Source organism: Herpailurus yagouaroundi, unplaced genomic scaffold (assembly GCF_014898765.1).
Source record: "Herpailurus yagouaroundi ecotype Mexico unplaced genomic scaffold, PumYag 195, whole genome shotgun sequence".
Lineage (NCBI taxonomy): Eukaryota > Metazoa > Chordata > Mammalia > Carnivora > Felidae > Herpailurus > Herpailurus yagouaroundi.
Genome location: NW_024412426.1, coordinates 12,432,289 through 12,458,217, shown reverse-complemented (window position 1 = coordinate 12,458,217; position 25,929 = coordinate 12,432,289). Strand labels below are relative to the sequence as shown.

The following is a 25,929-nucleotide window of genomic DNA, read 5'->3' as shown; positions in this document are numbered from 1 at the left end:
ATTAGATAAAGTGTATACCAAATTGTCATCATAAATTTCTCTTCTATACTCAGCACTATCTTGTCTTCTTCTTTTTAATAGTCTTGGCCTATCTAGTGATGATTTTTCATACTCTCCTTTGGCAGTTAATTCTAACATCAATTGTTTTTACATGACAGCAAAACATTTGTCACCTTAACCTTAGCCTGCTGCATTTTGTCTATTTACCCTTCTATTCCTGTTAAAGAATTATAATAATTGGACCTTAACCTCATCTTCTTCATAAATCCATCCTGTTCCTATGTGACAATGCTGTTCTACATATTTTTACTCTTATTCCTGCTTTTTTTTGGGGGGGTCAATTTTGCTAAAAGACTTCACAAAGGAAAATTAAATTATGTGTGGGGATTTTCAGGTTTAGGGACCAACTATCTACATGAAAAAATTGTAATTCCATTATTGTAAAAATACCTTCCTTCTTTTTTTACATTTCAAGTGTCTGACTAATTGCTTTTTGTTCTTTAGAACATTTGGATAAAAGGCTTGAAAGCATATTACTGCCAACACCATTTTTTGATTTCTAAAAATCAAAAGCTTTCTAGTTTCTTTTTTTTTTTAATGTTTACTTATTTTTTGAGAAAGAGAGAGAGAGAGCACAAGCAAGGGATAGACAGAGAGAGAGAGACAAAGGATCTGAAACTGGCTCCATGCTGATACCAGAGAACCTGAGGTGGGGCTCAAACCTATGACCAGGAGATCATGACCTGAGCCAAAGTCAGATGTTTAACCAACTGAGCCACGTAGGCACCCCACCTTTCCAGTTTCTTATAAAGACTGTGACCTGAGACAAGACTTTGCACTGCATATTTACAGAGACACTAGGTCTCAAAGCTCTGTGGTTTGAATACCATTTATTATCATTTGTCTTCCGTTCTTTTTCCCAGAGAGAAAGCTCAGATGCTTTCCAAGTTGCTTCCATGTATTCCAGATGAAAGATAATAAAGGAAAATAAAATTAATGTTATAAATGTAATGATTTAAGGTGACTGATTTTTTTCTAAGTTTTCTTGGAAAATTTTAAACTATGTTTCAAGTTATCCATACCTCTGTAAAAAAAATAGCTAACCTTAGTGTAATCTTAATGAGCAATTATTTAATTTACTTCAAACTAAATTTACTTTTCTTGTTTTCAAAACTATTACAAATGTAAGAAAATTATTAACTTAAAAAAAAATTGTTTAGGGGCTCCTGGGAGGCTCAGTCAGTTGAGAATCTGGACTTCGGCTCAGGTCATGATCTCATGTTTTATGGGTTTGAGACCCACATTAGCCTCTGTGCTGACAGCTCAGAGTCTGGAGCCTGCTTCGGATTCTGTGTCTCCCTTTCTCTCTGCCCCTCCCCCGCTCGTGCATTGTCTCTTTCTCTCACAAAAATAAATAAACATTAAAAAAATTTTTTTTAATTTGTTTAAATCTAAGTAAGCTTTAATAGGGCAGCAATTCTTGTTGCTCATGATAACAGTGATTTGCAAGGAGTCACCAAAAATGGTAGAAGGGGAACAGAAGAGGAGTCTGGAAATTATATACAAAACAAAATTTAGTATTTTATACTAAAATTTTATGAAATATGTGAAATTTAGTTTCTAGGCTGATTTATGAAATAATAAAATATTCTTTAAGCAAACACTGAGGAGAAAGAATATATTCTTTAGATTAGGTGTTAAGTGATGATGTAACCTAGAGCTTTTTCATATTTATGAAATATTTTCATAAATATGAAAAACCTTTTTTCATATTTATGTTGAATGAACGGAAAAAGTAAACATTTGATTTCTTATCCAACTGGTTGTTCTACTTAAACATCCTTTTGGATCCCAAGACAATGCAAAAATAAAACCCATAAGATGTAGCCAGTCCAGAGAAAACCTCCAGAGAAATGTACACCCGCTTTCATTCCAGGAGAAAAGAAAAGAAAGATAGAATATAACCCCATGGACTGCCTGTAACAGTCTCAAGTCCAAAAGGTGATGCAGGAGGGCTCTGGGAAGGGAATCAATGGAATATGAGTCAGGAATTATGATCCTTTGCCCTGGAGACAAATTGAGCACAGAGAATAAGCACACTCCTTGAAGATTCCTCAGAACAAAAGAAAGGGAGAGGCAGGAAATCAGGAAGTGCCAGTGCCAGGTCTCATTGAGAATGTAGGGATTTTCATTCTAGCCAGATATTCAAGAATACAGCTCAGCTGTATTTTTGCAGAGAAAAAAGAAATGAATACAGTAAATCCTTTCTTAACGTTCTATCAGCTAGAAATCTCCATTACTTGGCCCTTCTGAATCTCTGTGTAATGCAAGCTGATAATTAGGTTTTTAAGTTATCTTTTGCCCCATCAAAGCTTAAATTATATTTGATATAGTTTTACTGCTAAATAGATATTTTTTAAAAAGGCTACCCTCATATAATCCCTATTTAAGTTCACTTTCATGCAGATACTGGTTCATCCCACAGGTGGATCAGAGGCTCAATGAGAGGTACAAGGCCCTTGCTCTTAGTAGCTCATGGTAGACTAAGGCAACATAAAAATTTTAACAAACAGGGGAACACAATTTCTAATTCCCATGGTCCATGTACAGGCTAGAAATTTTTATGTAAATATTTTTTTCAAAGGATCTGGACATCCAAAGTGGCAAAGAATTTGCTATATGGAAGGGCAGAAAAGTAAATTCTAAGTAAGTATGAAGATAATGACTGGAAAAGAATGACACAGTGTAAGAGAAAGGAAATGAGGGATTTTTAGTGGGAAAGACCATCAGAATAAATTTAGTAAAAGAGAAAACTAGCCAAGGGATAAATATATAAATCCATTTAGGTACTTATGAAATATAATTTATTTTAGTATATGATTAAAAATTATAGAGACAGGCACAATAAAATAATCATGATTGAATACATATTTGGAATGCCAAACTTTGGCTTTTTCACCCTATGCCCCAATTATGCTCCTACACACAGTTGCAAATCAAGTCATTCACCCAACAGTGAAACCAAAGTATTAAAACTCCAAACTCTAATTTGGACTGTGTTGATTTGTACACAATGGTATATTCATTCATTCTTCCTTTCTTTCATCAAAAAGTGAGCATGTTCAATATGCCATACATTTTTCTAAGGTAATGATGAGCTAAATCAGACATGATTCTTCAGTGTGAAATCCCCACTACTTTGTGATGGAGAAAAGCAGTAATATATGGCCAAACCTTAAGGACAGGGAGGATCTCTGAGGAAATGGTGTTCAAGATTAGACTTGAATCCTGAATACAAGATTTTAAACTAGGTTAAGGGAGCATGGAAGTGAGGGCAGGATGAAGGACAGGAAATTCCTGTGCAAGGAAAAGAGCATGTGCGAAAATGCCACTGGGAGATGAGTGGAGGATAAAGATTTGCAGAGAGTCTATGCAAGGCCCCTAAGACAGAGCACAGAGCCCAAAGGAGAGAGTGGTTCTACACAGGGCTGACAGAGAGACAGGTCTCAGGTCACTCAAAATCTTAGGAAGAATTTAATGAGGTGGGGATAGGGGATGACTGCAGAGGGTATTAGGGGAAATGTTCAGAGATGTTATTTTGAGATTATTTTGTTTGTAGAATGGAGAATAGTCTGGCAAATAAAAGCAAGAGCAAATGCAGGAAAATCACTTAGAAACTTTTTTTGCATTTGCTTAGACTAAAGATATAGTAATTGGGATTAGGGTAGTACCAATAGAAATAGTGAGAAATCAATAGACATAAAAAATATTTAGAAAGTTAAAAACCACGACTTGATGTTTTGGATGTTGGGGGAAAATCATCATATTAAAGATGATTCACAGTTTTTGGTAGTATAACCAGAATATTGTGGTCAACATTCACAAAGACAAAAAATAGAGGACAAAGAACAAGAATTTAGGACCAAGTGTAGAGCAATGGAAAGGGCACATTTGTGAGTTTCATTGTAGAGGCCCATTGTGACATCTAGGGGACTGACATAAGGATCTGTATGTCAGAGGAGAAGTCTTAGGGGCCATTTGTTTGCCTATGTTTGAAACAGTAAGTGAGGTCACTTGCTCAGGGCAGATTGCTCACTGAAACAACCAGTAGTAAAAGGTGAGGGGATGGAGGTTTAAACAGAGTAGACAAGATCTGTAATTATCATTGGGACAAATGGGAAATTTAATCAACCAGAAAAACATAGTAAGATCATGGGAGTACTGAGAGTCCAGTGTTGTGTATCCACAATGGAATCAACCTGCTCTGTTGTAAGACTTTAACAGCACATCGCCCTGGTGGACAGGCATGAATAATGCAGATAATTGGAGTTATTGAGGAATAACGTTTTGCCTTTTGAAGAAAAAAGCAATGGACAAGGAAGAAAAAGAGGTGTTTTTGAAATGATAGGGCTCTGAGCTCAACTGGAGGAAAGCAAAAAAAGGAGAGATCTGATGGCCTGGGAGACAGGCTAGGGGTTAATGAGGGTGAAGGAGGAGTTGTAAACAGTTGTGCCAACAAGCTTGGTGGACAGATGGTTGCTGCTGGAGGTTAAGATGCTTGAACTAGTGCTTTGAGAGGTAGAAAGGATTATTGATGATAAGGTCCTGAGGGAGTGGAAGACTGAGATGGAGTAAAGAACAGGTTATTGCAGATGACTAGCAGGTCAAGGAACTGAGGGGAGAAGGCTCTGACAGGTCTTTCCCATAAATGCTGAAGTCCCTGGAATGATGGCAGCCCTGAAGGGGAAACGTAGCCAATGATCTAGGTACCAGTAGCTTAGATGAATGGTGGGGAGTGGTCAAAAGGTCTGGAAATGACTACAGCAAAGACCATCCATGGAGAAGAGTATAGTGAAACAGCCTCAAAGAGCAAGTTTTTTTTGTTTTCATGAATGGATTTAGCAATAATGATCTCAAAGCAGCCCTGAGGGGAAAGTACATACTAACCCCTATCTCCAAGTCCTGTTGTCAGAATATCAGCTAAAGCAATGTTATTCTTCTTCTCTAATCACCTAATTATACTTACTGTCAAAAATTTTATACAGTTGACTTAGACCAGAGAACATCAAAATTATTTTTAATTATACCATTTCTGTTGTGAGGGAAGATTTAACTGTTGTTTATGGTTCTCAGTGAAGGGACTCACCTAGAGCAGGCTTCAGTAAACTTTGTTGTAGAGGGTCACGGAGTAAATATCTTAGGGTATGTGGGCCAGTCTGTCAAAGCTACTTAATTCTGCTATTGTTGTATGAAAGCAGCCATAGATAATGTATAAATGAAGGTGAACTCAATCTGCCCCATTTACATATCTATTGTTCAATTTATTCAGAACTCAAGTGAGAAAAGGAAGTGGAATTAAAAACTAATAATTATTTCTGGAACACGTGGGTGGTTCAGTCAGTTAAGCATCGGACTTAGCTGAGGACATGATCTCATGGTTCATGAGTTTGAGAACCGCATCGGGTTCTCCCCTTCCAGTTAGTAGCCCGCTTCAGATCCTCTGTCTCCCTCTCTCTCTACTTCCTCCCCTGCTCACTCCCTCTCTCTCAAAAATAAATAAACATTAAAAAAATTTTTAACCCAAAATTATTTCTTTCAGGTTTAAAAATAAGGGAAATCAGACAAAAGTTCATGATTTTCCTTTCCCCTGAAACAAATAAAATTGAAAGCAAGCACTTACCTGAACATACAATTCTCTGAGCTCATATTGAAATTTCTTGGGATCTGTGGTAATTGTCACTGGGCCAATTTCTATGAGGATAGAAATGACATAGATAAGTAAATTGTAATCAATAGCATTAAAGAGTTTATCATGTTTGCAAATGTCTTTTCATTGTACACTACATGGTTATTTATTAGTAAGAGATATATAGCCAGCAAAACAACAGACTGTTTCTCAGTTTATAGCTACCAAAGAATAACTTAAAATTTGCTGGAAATTATGTATATTCAGAGTGACTTTTTAGCCTTGGGAAATGCAAAGGAGCAGTCAAAAATGTGGTAAGACCAAGAGCCAGGAGACCCCAGGTTCACCCTTTTTACTCCCATCAGTCAATGAATATTTACTGAACACCTACTTCATTGCTGAACTCTAAATTAATTACCCATCCATCCTATAATTCTGTTTTCTCAACTATAAATTGTAAATTTGTTTGCAACTTTTCTGTAAGTCCAAATTAGTTAAAAATAAGAAGTTTAATATTAAACAACAATAAAAATGACCTTCAACGCCACAGAGTTTTCAAGAAGTTGCAGAAGCATTGATATGAAAACATTAAAAGTCGAAGAAACAGTCCCCCTCACTTCCTTCCCTGGGCTGGGGCTGCTGTCCATCACTATCACCATTTGCCTGAGCCGGCTCTGACCACTTTGTGGTCACTGCCACCCTCACAACTACTCTGATATATTGCACAAACCACTATTCCAAATGGGAACAAGTGGGCCACTGCATTTCTTGGAAAACCAGGACCTAAGGTAGGTGAAAAGAAAGGGCCCAGACACCAGGGGTGGTTAATTTGGCAATATTTTTTTTTTTTTTTTGTAGGATGCAGCATGTCTATAGTAAACATTTTCATCCACAAAGATAATTTTCTTAAAAATAACAATCAACCTTTAAAAGAGAAAGTGGATGGGGCACGTGCGTGGCTCGGTTGAGCATCCTACTCTTGGTTTTGGCTCAGGTCATGATCTCAGGGTTTGTGAGTTTGAGCCCCACATTGGGCTCTGCACTGAGAGTGCAGAGCCTGCTTGGGATTCTCTCTCTCTCCCTCTCTCTCTCTCTGCCCCTCCCCGGCTCACTCGCTTGCTCGCTCTCTCTCTCTCAAAAAATTTAAAAAAAAATAGACAAAGTGCCTTTACAAGTATCAATTACTTCCTTAAGAAACACCCATACATTTAGTAATAGAGTATTAAAACTCATGAGTATCATGTGCACTGACACTAAATTCCTAGGGTGGATGGAAAGTTTTCCATTTTATCTAATGAAGATACAGGCTGCATTCAAAATGATAATGTGCAACTACAATACCAAATTATAAAAATATTTAACATATAATTTTTAACAAGACATGTTCTAGCTTCAAAGGCACACTGCTAGAAGAAGACTTTATGACTTCAAAGGATAATAATTAATTATTATAGGCCTTCTATAATGTGCTAAATGTAATACAAAAATAGACTGTAGGATTTTAGAAATAAATGAGGTAAATTGGAAAGGAAGCACAATTTGTCTGCCATAACCCATGAAATTTTTCTTAGAAATGACATGAAAAAAATGCCTCCAACCTTCATCATACAGATCACAGATCAGCCACCTAGCAGTATACAAAAGGAGTGGAGAGGCAATTGGAGAAATTGTGTGAAAATGCAAACATGTGCATTCCATACCAAGCAGAACAGTTATTAGTTATGTAAAACTCTTGTCCCAAGTGTATGGAAAATCAGAGAAGCCTATTCCCTCAAGACTAAACAAAGGCATACTTTGCAAAGGAATGCATAATAGCAAAGAATATGCCAGGCAGTTACACCCCGACATATAAATTGTCAGTAGCACTGTCAGGCCAAACTTCTATGTTCCTACATGGCATAATACTGAAATAATTCTAGAATTCAAAGCTCAAGAATTAGAAAGAAATACAAAGAATACTGGAAAAAGGCAATTACATAAGAATACAAAGAGAACATTCCCCATAATAATAATATAAAAAATAGTCCTGGATATATGCCTGTTCTTCAACACAGGAGATCAAGGACTGGTACTGAAGTAAGAGGACTGATTAGGCTTCATTTGTATCCATAGACTCAAATATCCATTTGTTTCCAATGAAGATAGGAAATCCCTCCTGAATTTCATTAATAAGCATTTTTGCAAACTATACTGGACAGCTGACATAAATCTTTTATCAGTTATGAGAAATACTCAGGAGAGGTGAGGGCTTGCTGAGCTGCCATATCCCTCCAGCTGTAAGCATCCTTTCCAACTCTTTTGAATAGAATGATATGACTATTTGGCAAAATCAGCCCTCCTGCCTTTCAGGACCTGCTTCCATTCCACTCTTACTCTTCACTTAATAGAGCCCTGTGACAGTGTGTTATGAGCAATTTCCTCTTCTCTTCCTTTTGGCTCATGTTAGTTTCATCCCCTGCCAAGGCTTTGATGACATCCAGTAGGTACAACTTTGTCCTCTCTTCCTGCCCGAACACGGCCCTCTATTGCATATAGAATTAAATGAGAACTCTCCAAGGCATTCCAGGCCTCTCTTCTATTAATCCAATTTTCTACCTTTGTCAACACCCCTTAGCATGAGGCCACTGTGCTTCCTCACCATCCCATGGCCATCCCCACTGTCTTTCATCTGTCCATATACTGCTCATTCTAAAAAGCCTGACTTAAGTCCTACTCCTTGAATGTTTTGACTTTTCTCCAATTTGCTTTAATGTTGTTTTGATAATATTTGTACAGTAAACACATGGGAATAATGAAGATGCACAGCATTCAAGAGAATGCAAAGATCACCTCCACTTTATTCAGTTAACTTTATCTAGTGATTTACAAATAAAACACACCAAAAATCACTCAATCAATCTCCAAAAAAAGCACTGAGCTAGAAGGGACATCAAAGATCATTTCATTCAATCTCTTTATCTATAGAAGAAAACTTTAGGTCCAGCAAAGATGAGATTGAAAACTTGGGTGATTTAAAAAAAAAAAAGGTTAAGATTTCTGAAAATATTTTCTATACAGAGCAACCTGTCTGGCTCACTAATATTTCTTCTTTTCCAAGATCTCCATTCTGTTGATGACTAAAGTACCACTAACTTTCTCCTCCTTTCCTCTGGACCACAGGCAAGACAGGCCATGATCAAGTGCCTAAACTGACGTGTACAATATCCAGGATTCTTAATTGTTGCAGGCCTGGATATTGTCTTTAATAGACCAAAGAACAATAAAGAAAAAAATAAAGGTTAAAGGTCAAGCCCAGGCCTTCAGATCCTTTATTTCTTGCTCATTTCCTTACATCATGGAGACTCCATGCTATAGCTAAAGACCATGAGACATGATCGATATGATGACAATAAGTCAACTAAGAAAGTTTTCAGTTTTCCCTATTAACTAAATGTTTTGTTTTTTAATCAAGTCACTAATACATAATCAATAGACACAATTTTCCATATACACTTTGCCTTACAAAACAAAAGAATCATTACAGCAACATGCATTATTACAAATATAAGAAATACGTCATGCTTCAGAAGACCACTTTTTATAAAAGAAAAAAAACAAAACACAACAGTGTCCAAAACTGCAAGGCAATCTCCCCTTTCCATTAATTTTGTTGTATCTCGTTTCCTAGGGACTTATCAGATAGGTTGGATTTATTTCCAGCATCTCAGCCATTGTTCTCTTAATCTGAGTTGCTAGATTGTATTTAAGAAAATAATGGAAAGAAGTTAACAATGTAATATTTTCTTTCACTGCTTCACTTGGCAAGATCAATATCCAGTTTCTCACTTCCTTTTTCCTTTCCACTAACAGATTTCTGCTCCTTACAGTTTTTCTTTACTCAAAGTGTTTCTTGATAATAAGAGAAATAGTTACTGCTGCTTGCTGGGGTTTAAACACTGCCTGTGCATGATTTGATAACAGTATGCACAATTGTTTTGGTTTTCAAAAATACATAGTTCACGGCTTTATATTTATAGTGGCACATAAATATGTGAAAAGTTAAAATGAGACCCCTAAGCTACATTATAAACTAATCAGTATTTTCAAAGCATTATAGAAAAATCAAAAATAACTATAAATCATAAGGCCTATCGTAATGGAAATTTAAAAATAATTGAAAACTACATAGTTGAAAATTTACACATAAGCCTTGGAAACTTAGAAAGTCTAATTTAGCAGCTGAAAAGAGCTAAGTGATACAAAAAAGATGGCAAACTTTCTCAGCGCCCAGAGAAAATAGAAACCCCTGAGTCTAGGGAAACACAGTGAAGGCATCAGGAGGAGATGAGGAATGCGTTGGGACTTGAGGAAAGCACCAGATTTATTTTTTTTTTAATTTTAATGTTTGTTTGCTTATTTATTTATTTACTTATTTATTTATTTATTTTTTAAATATACGAAATTTATTGTCAAATTGGTTTCCATACAACACCCAGTGCTTATCCCAACAGGGGAGAAAGCACCAAATTAACAGAGGGTGGTATTAGAACAAAGAAATTCCAGGCATTGGGACACGGGTGGTTCAAAACTGCTTCCATGCACTGAATCTCAACTGTTACTCTCTCTAAAAATTCTACCCCTGGGCAATTAAACACAACTCAATTATAATGTCTTCTATGTGCAAACCTACTTGTAAATAGACATATTCAAAGCATTCAAGTTGTCTAAAGGAAAATCAATAAATTATGTTTCCTGTTTGGGGATGCTACAGAAAATCAGATTAATAACTATATTTACTTTTACTGTTTTCAATTTAATCCACAATGCACTCTTTCTAGATTTCTCTATTCTCACTCAATTATAATGTTGCTGTCCAGCACCATTTTTAAATGATCTACATCTAATCCACAAAAACAGAACTGTCTCCTGACTTTGAACTAAGCTAAGGACAAGTATATTTCAGGACTTATTTGCGTACATTCCTACTCACAATAGAATAGGTAATTTTCAAGACCCTTAAAGGCCCTTAATGATTGTTTTGACATGAAGTGATGTATTTGGTGTGTTTTATAAAATCCAGGCCAATGATGAATTCATGCATAGCATGTTATCTAGTATTGATTAAATGGCATTCTGCTCTACTATCCAAAGAGATTATTCATTTAACGATGTTATATGATAATCTTAAATATATGCACTTAATAAAATTGCAGCTAATATATGTAAAATGCAAGGGTCATTTCACTTGCACTGTTGAACGAGATATAGAAAAAATCATGAACATGAATTCACCAATGTTACACAGCTGTTTAGAACAGGAAGCAGAGAAGAATGTCTTAATAATTGACACAGGATTTTGAGGTATATTGGGTAGGAAGGATGTTATTGCTTACACTGGACCTTAGCCATAGCTGTAGAAAGCACTCTTGCAATAACAGCCGTGGGATTTTTAATGGGCAACAAAATTCAAATTCAAGGTTTTACATGAAATCCTAAATAAAAAATGGCATTTTAGCACCAAAACATATCCATGCATTGATAAGGTATACTCAGATAGGAAAACATAAAATAGTTTCTCATGCTATTTAATAAAATTTAATTAATAAGCTTTCCAGTGTGATTAAGGTACTTTGAAAACAAACAAGAAAATGAATACTATGTACAAGAACATTTTAAAATTTAAACAGTGATATTCTAAGTAAATGTGTTTTTAATTTTAAGATAAAAGTATTAAAATTCATTTCAAAGTTTTAATTGTTCTCTTAGACAATTCTTTAGCATTAATGGCCTTTCAAATAAATCTAGACATCAGTGCGGGACAAAGAAAAATTATAAAAGGAGTAAAATGCTGTTGAAGAAAAAGTACATTTACAAGTCCTTAGAAATGAATTGTTAGTGTTGTTAAAATTTCCACGTTAGGAGAACAGACTTAATTTCAGCCCTGATTGTTTCCACAACTAAACAAATATATGGAGTCCTTTGATCATGTTTTCAGGGAAACTATAATGCAGAGATCCAAAATCATATTTATGAAGTAACACTTTATTTGCAAAAAAAATATGGGAATCACAGACATTGCTAAAAATATGATAGATGCATTTATGTGTCTCTATATATGTGATAGTATGTATATGGTTTCCCCCCCAAATTGCATTCATTTACTCAACCAACAGACACTATATCCTTATAGTTAGTTCCAATTGGCAGGGAAAAGCACAAACAAGCAAATACATTTAAAGAGTTAGCAGAATCAGACATGTCTGGGTGTGTCCTACAAATTAAAGGGCTGACTTCAGGGACTTAAGACCGGTGCATTTGTATGAGGTCCTGCTCTCAGAGGCCTCTGCTCTGTTGAGAATACTTTGCAGTCAACTGTCTTGAAATAATTTTATCTTTGAATTTGTGTTTTATAAGTCAAGTTCAATGGGACAATGGAACATACAGCCTGAGCTTGGAGCCTTAGCTCATGGTGGGTCCTGCCTGCCACCACTTCTGAGGACAAGTTCTCAGCCACCTCTTCTCCCACTCACACATGCCCCACGCTCTACCCAGCAGCCCTGTTGCTGCCTCGGTAGGCTGTCACCATCCACCCAAGCAGGGACCTGATGTGAGGACAGGGAGGGGTGGGAGCTCCGGCCACCAGAAGCCATGTCTCAGCCAGGACAAACCTTCCACACACTCTCAACCCAGGTACCAAGCACATATCAATGCCATGATTTAAAGATCCCTGGGAGTCGCCTGTCTGCCAAGAGTTGGAGCTACAGAAAGAGATGTGTGGCTCAGATGACCAGACCTTGCCCAAGGCTGACGCACAGAGCCCGACATGGGGCTCGAACTCACAAGCCGTGAGATCATGACCTCAGTCGAAGTCAGACGCCCAATCAACTGAGCCACCCAGGCGCCCCTGTACAATGCCAGTTTTAAATGCAAATATCAGAGCATTTAACTCCTGCGTGGATTCAACCAAATTATACAATCTGTATTTTGTGTTGATGCCAGATGGTGCCTCCAACTGGCTAGAAGAGACACACACAGGCCGGACTTAGGAAGATTGAAGGAGGAACCATTCATTTATAATCCCAGCAGCAGTATAAGTGTTCCAGATTTATCATGACACTGAATTAAGTAATACTCCTTATTGAAGAATAGAAAAGATTTTTTTAGTGAAAAAAAAACCCACGGTTATATAAAAGAAAGCTAAATATTAAAATATATGTATTCTGACAAGTCAATTTATGGATTTAATACATTAAGAATCTCAGAAAAGTTTTTTTGCTTGTGTGTGCTGTGTTTATTTTAAACAGCACATGGTCATTTTGTATTAATGAAAATTGACAAGGTAATAAAGGACATCACAAGCATCAATAACTAAGAGGACAGTACTGCTGGTATACAAATGAATATATAGTAACTAGAAAAAAATTAATAATCTACATACAAACTACTATCTGAAGATAAGGTACATAAAATAGGATTATTTAAAAAATATTTAACTTTAATTCATATTTTATAGCATATAGCAAAATAAACTCTAAAAGGCTTACATGGTTCAATATAACCATTATTATAATTTTACCTGAATCCAAATTAGAATATAAATCAGATATATAAAAGAATAACATTCTTCTTTTCAAAGCAATAGAATAAATCACTAGGAAAAATACTGACAAATATGAATATATAGAAATCAAATGAAAATTGATTACACTCGGGGTGAGTACAGCATAACATATAGAGTGGTCGAATCACTATCTGTACATCCAAAACTAACATGCACTGTGTGTCAACTATACTTCAATTTAAAAATATCAAATGAAAATTAAATTCTAATATAAAATAAAGCCAGATTTGGCAACACTTATGTCAGCAATTAAAATAAATTAAAATCTACACTATCTGAAGAGATCATTCAAATTTGTACAAAAAAAATAATAAAGTACCAATCACTACATAAAAAGAAAATTCATTAAAAGAAGGAAACCAAAGAAATAAGACCAGAAGCAAATGTCTGTATTTAGTTATAGTGAAAGAGATGTAAACTTCAGTCAATTTTAAGTACCTGGTAAGAAAGAAAAGAATCTTTTTGAAGAGTATCACTCAAACTGTAACACAACCTGGAATATGTGTACTGTCAGTAAGATTATAAGTGGTTACCACTTCAATGAAATTTACTATAGTTATATGTATTTTAGGTTTGGTAAGTCTTTTTAAAAAATTTTTTTTTTTAGTATTTATTTTTTGAGACAATGCAAGAGACAGAGTGCAAGCAGCAGAGGGGCAGACAGAGGGAGACACAGAATCTGAAGCGGGCTCCAGGCTCCAAACTGTCAGCCCAGAGCCCAACACGGGGCTCAAACTCAGGAACCGTAAGATCATGACCTGAGCTGAAGTCGGACGCTTAACTGACTGAGCCACTCAGGCACCCTGGCATGCTAAGTCTTAAAAGTCTCTTCTGATAAAGTTATTTTCCTTTTTGTTGTAATTCACTGGAAATAAAAAAGACAATGACATGACTAAGGTATCAACAAATAATGTCAAAATAGAGAAATGTTTAGAAATATAAATCTCTAAATAATATTGGGCAGCAATTAAACCATTGTTCCGTGTTGAAACACAAGTAAACATTTATCGTAGAACATTAAATAAAAAGGGAAAACATAAATTGTATATACACTTTGATTCCAACAACAGAGACAGATATGCATAAGGACAAATTCTGAAAGGTCACACCAGAGTAAAAATTGATGTTTGGAAGAGGTAGAACAATGCATACTTTTTTTTTTCATCAAAAAACTTTCAAATTAGTGGACCCATAAATTAAGGAAGGAAAAATTTCACTTGAGCACGTATAAGCTTGAGGTTGTACTCATGAATTTTGGCTGTATTCATGAATTTGCAGCTCTTAATTGGTTTATAATGGTCTCTAGAGAAAGGCACACAAATATCTCTCAGCATTGGGTAAATCACAAGGAAAGCACTGATCTGGGACATTATCTATTACTGTTGTGAGGTGAAATATTTGAAGAAGGTGAAATACTTAGAATTTAATCAAAACAGTCATTGTCTGGACAGAGTATTCTTTTTCAGTCCTCTCACTTCAAGCTTTCATCTTTCTTTTAAGTGCACAACTCTTGGCAATGTCATGTTCCTACTGTTAGTCTTTATTGAATATACAAAGAATTCCTTCTGATGGAATGAAATAAAACACTCTGCAAAACTTGTAACCCTGAAATTCAACCTCAATCATATTTTGGTTCTATTATTGTTATTTTTGTTTTCTCTCCACACTCAGGCAATGATGTGTGCCTATTCATATACACGTGTCTCTAGTCTTGCTTTTTTCCCTTCAGAGGAAAAATACTGAAAACACAAAATATTCAGCGTAATTATAAAGACTGAACATGAAACTGAATCATCAATGGGAGCACCCATTTTAAATTTAAATACCTCTCCTAAATACGAAGAAATTCAAAGTATTCACCTTAGTTGGTGGCTGAAAGTACCACTGAATTGGAAGTTACAACAGTCTCATTAAGGTCGATGAAGTTAATTACTTTGTTTCAGTGTGAATATTTTCCAAAGGTATTTTCAACCCAAGACAAATCTGCACCTGGTGCCCATAGTTGGTACTGGGAAGGCATCTACATAGCAGCCATCCCACTTCCTCTCTTGTCAGGTCACCAACACACTGCTGCAATTCCAAGGCCAGGCATGTGTGTCCCCACAGATACCAACAGCTGTGGCACATGTCCAATACTTGCCAAACACTATAGACAAGGAACAAGAGACATTCTGTTGCATTTTTCTGGTATCACAGTGATCAGCCTCTTCTTATCACCACAGGGTTTCAGTATCTCTGCTCCAAGTTCCCATGCTTCTCTACTTCATTTTGAAGAGCATTCCTGTTAACTGATTACATCAAGCCTTCTCTTTAAAACCTAAACTTCAAAAGGCAGGGGTTGTTTCTTTGTGGTACGGTCTGTATTCAAACCAAAATGCAATAACTAACATATATTTTATAGGCATCCATTAATAACAATTAGCAGAGATACTGAAAGGGAGATTTGTCCAAGTAAAGTTCCCAACCACACTGATTAATAGTGCTTAGATTGGTGCTGGTCCAGATCCTGCCAGAAAATCTTCATAGACTAGATGAAAGTGTCATTTGTTTTGGAATTGTTTATTCATATGGTCCATGTTTACTAAATGTTGGACTGAAGAGGCAGTCTACTGCTTTTGTTAAGAGTTCAGGTTCCCCCTTATCAAACCAAACTTTTCTTCCAAGACTTCACTTCGGTCTCAACTTTTTAGAATACCTTCCTGAATGTTTCAACTCTTAGAGATCATTCCTCTGAATTATTTTAATGACATGTCTTAAACTGCTTGTTTGGTATTTACCAGATGTGATAGGCATTTTCTAAAATAGCCTCCAATGATCCCCACTGGCTGATATTCACACCCTTGCGTAATCAATCCCCTCTCCTTGAGTATGGGCTGAACCTAATGACTTCTAATGAAGAGAATAGTGCAAAAGTGACGGGCTATCACTACAAGATTAGGTTACAAAGAGACTATGGCTTCTGTCTTCATACCCTCTCCTGCTCTTTAATTAAAATTACCTCTTGTGCTCCTCTATTTTCCTGTAGAGAGGCCCACATGGAAGGAACTGAGGGCAGCCCCTGGCCAAGCCATCCAGGACCTGAGGCCTTCTCCATCCAACAGCTCATGAGGAACTCAATCCTGCCAACAACCATGTCGGTAACTAAGAGGACCCTTCTCCTGTCAAGCCATGAAATGACTACAGACCAAATCAGTACCTTGATGACAGACTTTCAAAAGACCCTGAGTCAGAGGACCTAGCTAAGGCATGCTAGGATTCCTACTCAACAAAGTATGCTATAAAAAATGCTCGTTCTGTTACAACACTAACTTTTGGAATAATTTTTTGTGCAGCAACAGATAGCTACATTAATTTAACTGCATATTGTCTCCCAAGCTAGATTATAACTGTTCTGATGCCAGCAACTGTGACATTTTGAATCTCCTCCCTTGGATAGTGATGCTCACTCTTTGATAATGGTGATGTTACAGAAATACATTGACAACAATTTTGAACAATATATACAAATAATTACTTTAAAATAGTCCCTATAGCAAACATAGAGGAATTAGTCTATCTTCAAGAATCTGTAGTTTAATTTGCAAGAAAATGTAAATATTTGTATGTATATATGTGTGTGTTTATAATAAATAATTGTCCAAACAGAAACACACAGATCCCATAGAAATGACCAATTTTATTAGAGGTGAACAATTAAGTAATTATTTAAGTAATTTTAAGTATTTAATTATAATTAGGTAATCACAAAAGTAAATGAACAGGAAGTGTGAGGTCTAGAAAAATCAGAAAATATTAGTATGACTATGTGAAAAATATGTAAGAAAAGGAAAATACTAAATATTATAAAAACTCTTAAAACAATCATGGCACTAAAAAACATTAGAGAAATAGTGAATATCAATAAAACTTCTGAAGTCATACATAATCTCTAATGATGCCTATGAATCTCATTATGATAATGAAATCAATAATGTCAAAGGGATGAATTGAAGAACATTCAAAGTAACTGAAATTGAACTAATTTTCGCAAGAAGTTATTAATGAAGCATACACTCTACCAAAAACAATCTGTCAAAAATTTAAGATCTCTTTAAGCAAATACTATTTTTCTAACACTTTTTAATTCAACAAATAATGTTTTTTGTTTATTTTTATTTATTTTGAGAGAGAGAGATTGAGAGCAAGTGGGGGAGGGTCAGAGAGACAGGTACACAAAATTCCAAGCAGCTCCGCACTGTGAGTACAGAGCCCAATGCAGAGCTCGAACTCACAAACTGTGAGATCATGACCTGAGCTGAAGTCAAGAGTCAGAAGTTTAACTGACTAAGCCACCCAGGTACCCCTAACAAATAATTTTTAAGTCCCTACTAGGTAACCATGTCCCATGCTTGAAGCTAACCATTCAAAGCCTAATATGTAACTTTGTGAATTTATGTGACTTCTTTTTAATTCTGTAAATTTCAACCTATCTACTGAGTTTCCTATTGAAAAACTGAACATGTTTTGCACAGGTCATGAGAAAGAATGTTTAGAAGGCATTTTTCTGAAGAAGAAATAGAACAGACTGAAGTAGAACAGAACAGATTATTAAGTGCTTCATATCTGACAGCACTGTGCTTGGCACAAGGGAACTAACTGTGGAAGAGACAGACATGATCACATGATCCCTTTCTCCACAGAATTCACTGTCTTAGAAAAGGGAGAATAAGCCAACAAGCAAACAGAAAAAACAGCAACTGATTGAAATAAGTGCAATGATGGAAATAAGCAAGCTACTGAGACTGATATAATGGGGAGAGTAGCTGCTTAATATTACATTACCGAGGGAAGACCTCTCTTTCATTTTCTTCGTATAAAATGAATGTCCACAGGGGCGCATGGGGGCTCAGTCAAGTGTCCAAGTTCAGCTCAGGTCATGATCTCACTGTTGGTAAGTCCAAGCCCCACGTCGGGCTCTTGGCTGCCACCAGAGCCCACTTTGGATCCTCTGTCTTTCTCTCTGCCCTCCCCCACTAGTGCGCGCGCGCTCTCTCTCTCTCTCAAAAATAAATAACCATTAAAAAACAAAATGAATGCTCATAATCTCCGCCCATTTTTATATTGGGCGGTTGGTATTTTTTGTGTCAATTTGTAGAACTCTTTATACACTAAATAATGTTTTGTCTGTTATATGAATTGCAAACAGTTTTCTCTACTTTGATGTTTCTTATAAGCAATTTTGACCATGCAGAAAGTTTTCTTTTATGAAGTAAATAAAATTTATTACTCTTTTTCTTATGGTTCCTGATTTTTATCATGGTTGGGAAAGCTTTTTCATGTTGAAGTTATATAGAATTCTCTCTCCCATGATATCTTCTATTACTTTTATGGTTTATGTTCTACATTTACATCAATGATCTATTTGAAGTTTCTTCTGGTATAAGCTATGAGGTATGGATCCATTTTTGTTTCCAGATGGCTACCCTGTTGACTCATTATTATTTATTGAAAAATCCATTTTTCCCCATTGATATTACATGTACTACAATTCACATATGTATTCTATATTCTTTTCCATTAATTTTTCCCTCCATGCCCAGAACCAAACTGTCTTAATAATTGAGGTGTACTAAATTTTAATCTCTGGTGGGGCTAATTCCACATCATTGCCCTCCTTTTGTTAAATTTTATTGGCTATTTGTGCTTGTATATTTTTTTTCCGTTATCAACTTTAGATCAGCCTATCTAAATCCCAAAAATATCCTGAAAGTATTTTTGTGATGGTCACATAAACTTACAAAATGAATCGGGAGATACTGACAAGATGCTGAGACTTTCCATGGTGTATTATTCTAAATATCAAAGTATTCTTCCAGGAACATTAGAAGCCTTTTAAAAAAGTTTTTTTTTCCTTTTTCCATATACAAGGTTGCGCACTTCTTAATATTTTATATATGTATATATATTTTTTGATGAACATTGGGGATCTTTCTTCCATTATGTCTCCTAATGCTTGTAAATTTGTATATATGAAAGCCACTGATTTTGTATATTAATTTTTTTCTCTCACTGCTGTTTGGAATTTTTTTACTCTGTGTAATAATTATCAGCTGATTCTTTTGGTTTTTCAAGTACACAATCATATGATTTAAGCTGCAAATGTTTTCCTATTTTTATATCCCTAGTTTATTTCCCTTGTCTAATTGTGTTCATTAGTACTCCAGAACAATGTTAAATAATAGTAGTGATCTATTATCCACTAGTTATACATCCACTAGTGATCCACCAGTGATCCAATAATGGGCATTGTCTGTTGCCAAAATTATCAAGAATGCTTCCAGTGTTTCCCCACTAAGAATGGCACTGGATTTGGGACTGAAATAGACCTATTTTACCAGGTAAAGAAAATACCTATTTCCAGTTGTACTAGAGGTTTTTCTTTTTGTTAAGTCTGAACATTAAATTTTGTTGCCTTTTCACAACTATGAATATAATCATGTGCTTTCTTCCTTAAATATAATGTTAATAGATTTCCTTTTATTTATTGAACCATTATTATCTACCTCCCTGAAATAAACCCCTTTAATCAGGATGTTTTATTCTTTTAATATCTGCTAGATTCTGTTTGTCAACATTTTATTTAGGATGTTTGCATAGTTTCTTGCATGAACATAAACATGAATGATCTAAAGTTTTCTTTTAAATACAGTCTTTGTTAAATTTTGATGTCAATTCCATGCTAGCATCATTCTAAACACTGTTAATTTTTTTTTTCCTGTTCTCTGGAATACTTTTTGGGTTTTTAAGGGTCTGGTAGAATTCTTTTGTGAAACCATCAAGGCCTAGTGCTATTGATGATAATGGGTGTGGGGCATAGATTTCTCTGCCCCACTCCCCATTCCCAGGTAATTTGTATGTTTTTATTTTCTATGTGTTTTAGAAACTTTTAGATAATTCTCTCTCTAGAAAGTTAACACTTTCTTCATTTTTTCAAATTACTCACCTAGAGTTTGGAAAACAAAATCTCTTGTGACTTAAATTTGCAGCATTTTGAAGTTATTTTCCTATTATCCTTTCTTACATTATATATTTGTGCACTCTACATTTGTTATTTCACGAGCTAACATTTTACTTTTCCCGAGTAAGTACTTCTATTCATCTCTTATCTAATTCATTTATTTCTGCTTTAATGTATATTAATTTCATTTTGTTTGCTATAGATTGACTTTGCCATTTTCTTCAAACTTTCTAATTTACTACTCAAAGTAGTAAATCTATACTTTTTCTTCTGAAATTTGTTTTATCTGAACTACAGATTCTAGTATGCTGTGTTTCTATTGTATTTATTTTCTAGATTTTAACCATTTTAGTTTCTATTTCCTCTTTGATACGACTTTAAGAGAAAGATTTGTAAATCTGATCAAGTGTCATTTTAAATTTTTTCTCCTCTTAATGCTTTCTAGTTTTATTACATTGTGATTAGTGCAATTTTCCTTGTGGTACTGCAAATGTTCGGTTTCTGTTAACATTCCATGGTCACTTGAGAAGATGTATTCTCTGTTTTCAGGAAACAGTTTTAAATGTCAATCAGATCCATCTTATAAATTATGTGGGCTACATCTTACATATTTACATAATTTTGTTTATTTGATCTGTTATGAACTATGGAAGAAAATTAAGTTGCTTCTATTAATACTGTTTTGTTCAATCAATGGTACAGAGATATATTTCTCTGTTCTATTTTCATTGTGAATGTTTCAATCCTTTATAAAGTGTTATTTCGTTTCACTTAACGTTATAAAGTGTTCTTTTTGACTCATTTCAATTCAGTGTGACTTATACTGAACCCTGCCTTGTATCATCAAGATCATGACTCTAGCTTGCTTTTATAAATTAAAAAAAAAAATTTTATGCTTTTATTTTATTTTTGAGAGAGAGAGTGAGAGCAGGAGAGGGGCAGAGAGAGAGACGGAGACAGAATCTGAGGCAGGCTCCAGGCTCTGAGCTGTCAGCGCAGAGCCCGATGTGGGGCTTGAACTCACAGACTGCTAGATCATGACCTGAGCGGAAGTCAGGATGCCCAACCGACGGAGCCACCCAGGCACCCCTAGCTTGCTTTTAAGTTGCATTTGAAATAAATGCACTTACTTTCACTGCCATTCTCTTTCCCTGTATTGTTCCATTTTTGTAAGCTTTATTATTTCTACTGTCAGAACAACTAACAGTATAGTCTCTACTGCTGCCCTAGTGGCCACATTTGGTTCACTCTTAGTCAAAGAGTTACATGGATCGAGCGCTCATGGCTACTACTCTTGTAGGTTTTTCAGACATCTCTTGAAGGACTGTGGCTCATCTAAAAAATTCTTGAAGGCGTTTCCCAGGAACAATATTCCGAGTTGTGCATGTTCAAAATTGTTTCCTATTGCTTTTGTACTTGAACATTTTTGCTGATTGTAAAATTCTTAAGTCACACTCTTCCTCAAGATTTTACACACGTTGCTCCACTATCTTCTAGCACTGAATATGTTACAGGTAGTTTAAGGTCACATTGATCTTTTTCTTCTACATGTAACTTCTTTTTCATCACCCAAAGGATTCTTTCACTACCTCTGATGTTAAGCAAGTTAACTTGGATATGTTTTTATGTTGACAGCTTTGGGGCAGTTTCCATTGGGCTTGCTATGTTTGATTTTCAACATGTAAACTAAAGTCTTCTTTAATTTATTGAAATGCATTTAATTTGTAGTTTTAAGTACTTACTTCATCACAGAACTTCTGTTTTCATTTTTAGTGAGTCCAATAAGGCGTGTACTTGATTTTCTTTGCCTGTCTTCTATAGCTACCCATCTCTCTCTAATTCTTTAAAAAAAAATTGTTTTAACGTTTGTTTATTTTTGAGAGAGAGAGCAAGCAGAGGAGGGACAGAGAGGAGAGAGGGAGACACAGAATCCGAAGCAGGCTCCAGGCTCTGAGCTGTCAGCATAGAGCCCGATGCAGGGCTCGAAACCACAAACCATGAGATTGTGACCTGAGCTGAAGCCAGATGCTAAACTGACTAAGCCACCCAGGCGCCCCTCTAATCCTTTTAAACTTTTAAAATGTGTTTCATGTTGCTCACTTTTCTCACATCCATCCTCTGGACCTTTGCTGTTTCAGCAGTGTTTTGTTTTGTTTTGTTTTTTTAATTTTCCTGCCAACTCAACCTTTATTTCTGTGATGGTTTTATTTTTCTCTTCCATTTCTTTCTCCAGCCTCTCCAATGTTACATTAGTATTTCTCTTTTCTAAGTTCTTCTATTTTTGATTTGCACTAATCCTTCATAGAGACATTTATTTCTTTAAGGTTTTGTTTTGCTTTATTTTCAAATTTATGGTGCAACGTTCAATAACTTTTGTCTCTTTCATGGCCACATTTTTAATTTGTTTCATAAACTTTTCTTACCTGGCTTTCAGTTTTCCCCTCATTTCCTCATGTTTTCCTTGTGATTTCTTTTTTTAAAAAAGATCTTGGGCTGGTTCTATTTTTACACTGTAGTATTGAAACTCGGGGTTTTTTTGTTTTTTGGTTTTTTTTCTGTACCACTGTTTACCGGAGGTTCACGTGGGGAAGGGTCCAGGGACATGATCCAGGATAACAGCACTTTTTCTCATGATAAAGGATTTAGTCTGTATGTTTATTTGCCCTTTACATTTCCTCCGCCAATAAACAGAACAGCTGTGGCAGTTTTCTTAAGGGTCCCCTTCTCTGTTGCAATAGAGACCAGCTATTTGCTGAAATACGGCTGTGTTTTCATGTGCTTCGCCCAGCCACCTCACCGCTGAGAACCCAACTGGGTCTGAGACAGCCCCTGCCCTCTTCTGCTGCACTCAATGCACCGGTGCACCCGGGAACACAAACGGGGCTCTGACATTGCACCTCTGAATGTGTCTCTCATCTTCAAAGACAGCCCTCTTTTAGTGCAGTAGCTGCACCCTGTCTCCACTCTTGTCTATTTCTACCTCCTACTGTACAGTGTCCACAGCTTTGGGCAGAAATTCCTTTATGGGGGGAGAGGGCGGTATTTAGCAGTCTCCTAGTTTTAGCAAAAAAAGGTTGTTCACATGTTTGTTTCTCATTCGCCTTGTTTTGCATAATTTCTGGGAAGAGGGTAAGATAACGTGACTTTAAGCTACCACATTCAAATCAAAGGTCCTATCCTAAATTCTTCAGTTTTTAGTCTTAGAAGTTGAACATTCGCAAAATCCACATGTTTTATATGTTTAGGAATTGAGTTGGAAGTACTCAGAAATAATAATAGCCATCTGCTTTATGTCTGGCACTGGCCATACACATCCATCTATTTTCTTGTGTACTCCTCAAAACAGCCCTGCAAGTTAGGTATTATCTCCTTTTGCAAATCAAAAGCAGAGCCCAGATTTCAACCTGGATCTGTCTGGTGCGAAAGCTTACAGTCTTTACTCCAAACCACACTCAAAATTAGTTCCTATCCTCCCAGGATAATTTTAAAATGTTTAATTGTTGTGGAAACCAAATAATCCCTGCTTGATTGGAGTGTGGCATTATTTCTCGTTTTGGAATCTAAATTTCTTTAGTCTCCTCCAAATACTTTTTTAAACCACTCGCTACATATAGGAGGGTTGTGCGTTGTTGATTGAGAACTGGACTTCCTAAACTGTAAAACCACAAGGCCCAACATAACACAACCAATATGCTGTTTGGTTTTGTCCCCTAAGCAACTGACCAAACACTGCTAACAATGTGCCTGCCAATATATTTGACAAAGATCAAGAATGTTGATACACCTCCTACCTAAAAAATTAACTTTGAATAAACACAACATAAATAACAAACAGAAGAACATTTCAGTGACAAACAATTTGAGAGTAAGATTACAAATATTTCACTTTGGACAGAACTGACATAATTCTTTCATAAACGTTTTAAACTTCCTACGTGGCCCAATATTTCCTACAGACTTACAGACAGAAATTAACAATTGCTACCATACTTTTCTTGCCATTTAAAACTAGGCACAACACAAAACTTCTGTTCTTTCAAAATAAAGTTCTATTAAAACTTTTCAATGGATATCCTCCAAAGATAGCATTAAAGAGAGACACAATAATAGAAGAGCACAGTATTTTAAGTCAAGACCTGTATTTCTGTACTAGTTCTTATGTTATTATGGTGTGAATTTGAACAAGTTATTTAATTCTCTAGGTTCAGTGCCTTTGCGCATAAAATAGCCTTGGAAACAACCTTTCCTCAGTTTTTCTGTGTGGTTAACACCCATGTACACAGCTAGCATGGTTCCTAACACACAGAAGATCCTCAGTAAGCATTCATGGAATCTGAATAACATTATGATACATTTCTTGCTTCTCCTTCCTGTGGCATTTAGAGCTACTATAATCATAGCAATAAAATTCTACTCAGTTTTTCTCAAAGATATATCAGCTGTTATAATTAGCTTTAAATTGAGGAGCCTGGATGGCAGTTGGTTAAGCGTCCAACTTTGGCTCAGCTCATGATCTCGTGGTCCGTGGGTTTGAGCCCCGCATCGGGCTCTGTGCTGGCAGCTCAGAGCCTGGAACCTGTTTCAGATTCTGTGTCTCCCTCTCTCTCTCTGCTCCTCCCCTGCTCATGCTCTCTCTCTCTCCCTCTCAATTTTTTTCAACAATAATTAGCTTTAAATAGATACTAATGTTCCACTTAATTCCTCCTCTTTCTTGGGCCACAATGTAGAAGCAAGACTTATCTTTGGTGTGGACTCAAAGTTTTCTGTACTGCTTTTTTTAGAAAATAGATCTATTGCTCTGATGGATTAAAATGTTTTTTTTTTAATGTAGGCTGTGGAATAAAATAAAAATGAATACCAATTCTGGCTTTGCTGCTTACTAGCTATAGCAAGCTATTTAACATCCCAGTCTCAGTTTCCTTTCTGTAAGATTCTGACAGATTGGTTAGAAATGAATGGGACAAGGCACGTAAAAAATGTAGGCAATAGACATTCAATAAAGGTGAGCTTCATGAAGATTCCAGAAGTCTTTACAGTTTCAATTATGCTTATACCCAAAGTATGTTCCCATTTATCCCTGGGATCTAGTCAGAGCTCATCCCACAGTAGGTGTTAATATGTGTTTATCATTTTGCTATTAGAAGACATTGCATAGCTTGCAGACAAGGTGTATTTTATTGGGTTACAACTTTGAGAATTCCCAATTTTTCAATCCCTGATCCCATAAAGCATACAATTTACTATGGAGGTAAAAATGAACCAAGTAAGTTGCAAACAAGACTGTCTGAAGTATGCTGTAAACAAAGCCACTGAAGAAGACACAATATTTCTTTCACCTGGGACAATACGCCCAGTGGTTACACACACAGATTTTGAAAGTGACCATGTAGGCTCCAGTCCTACTCAACTGTTTGCCACCTGACTTTGGGCAACCTACTTAAAAATTCTTTTAGCCTCAGATGCCTCATCTTTAAAACAGATCTTCCCAGGGTTGTCAAGAGAATTCAACAAACTGAAGTATAAAGCCCAGCACCCAGGATATGTGAGCTAATGATAATATTGCTACTATCTAAGTCTCACAGTGAGTATACTTTGACATGTACCCCCATCTCTATCAAACACATGCTGTAAGTTCTACCACAGAAT

General features: G+C 35.9%; 1 protein-coding gene across 4 annotated transcripts in view; it reads right to left on the bottom strand.

The window, feature by feature from the left end:
- The window catches only part of HMCN1 (hemicentin 1), a 492,563-nt gene that overhangs the window by 373,636 nt on the left and 92,998 nt on the right, over nt 1-25,929 (bottom strand). For all 4 annotated transcript variants that reach the window (XM_040446605.1, XM_040446604.1, XM_040446606.1 and 1 more), the window contains one exon: nt 5,681-5,751. In XM_040446605.1, coding sequence (XP_040302539.1) covers nt 5,681-5,751 — 71 coding nt within the window. The remainder of the gene's footprint in view (nt 1-5,680; nt 5,752-25,929) is intronic.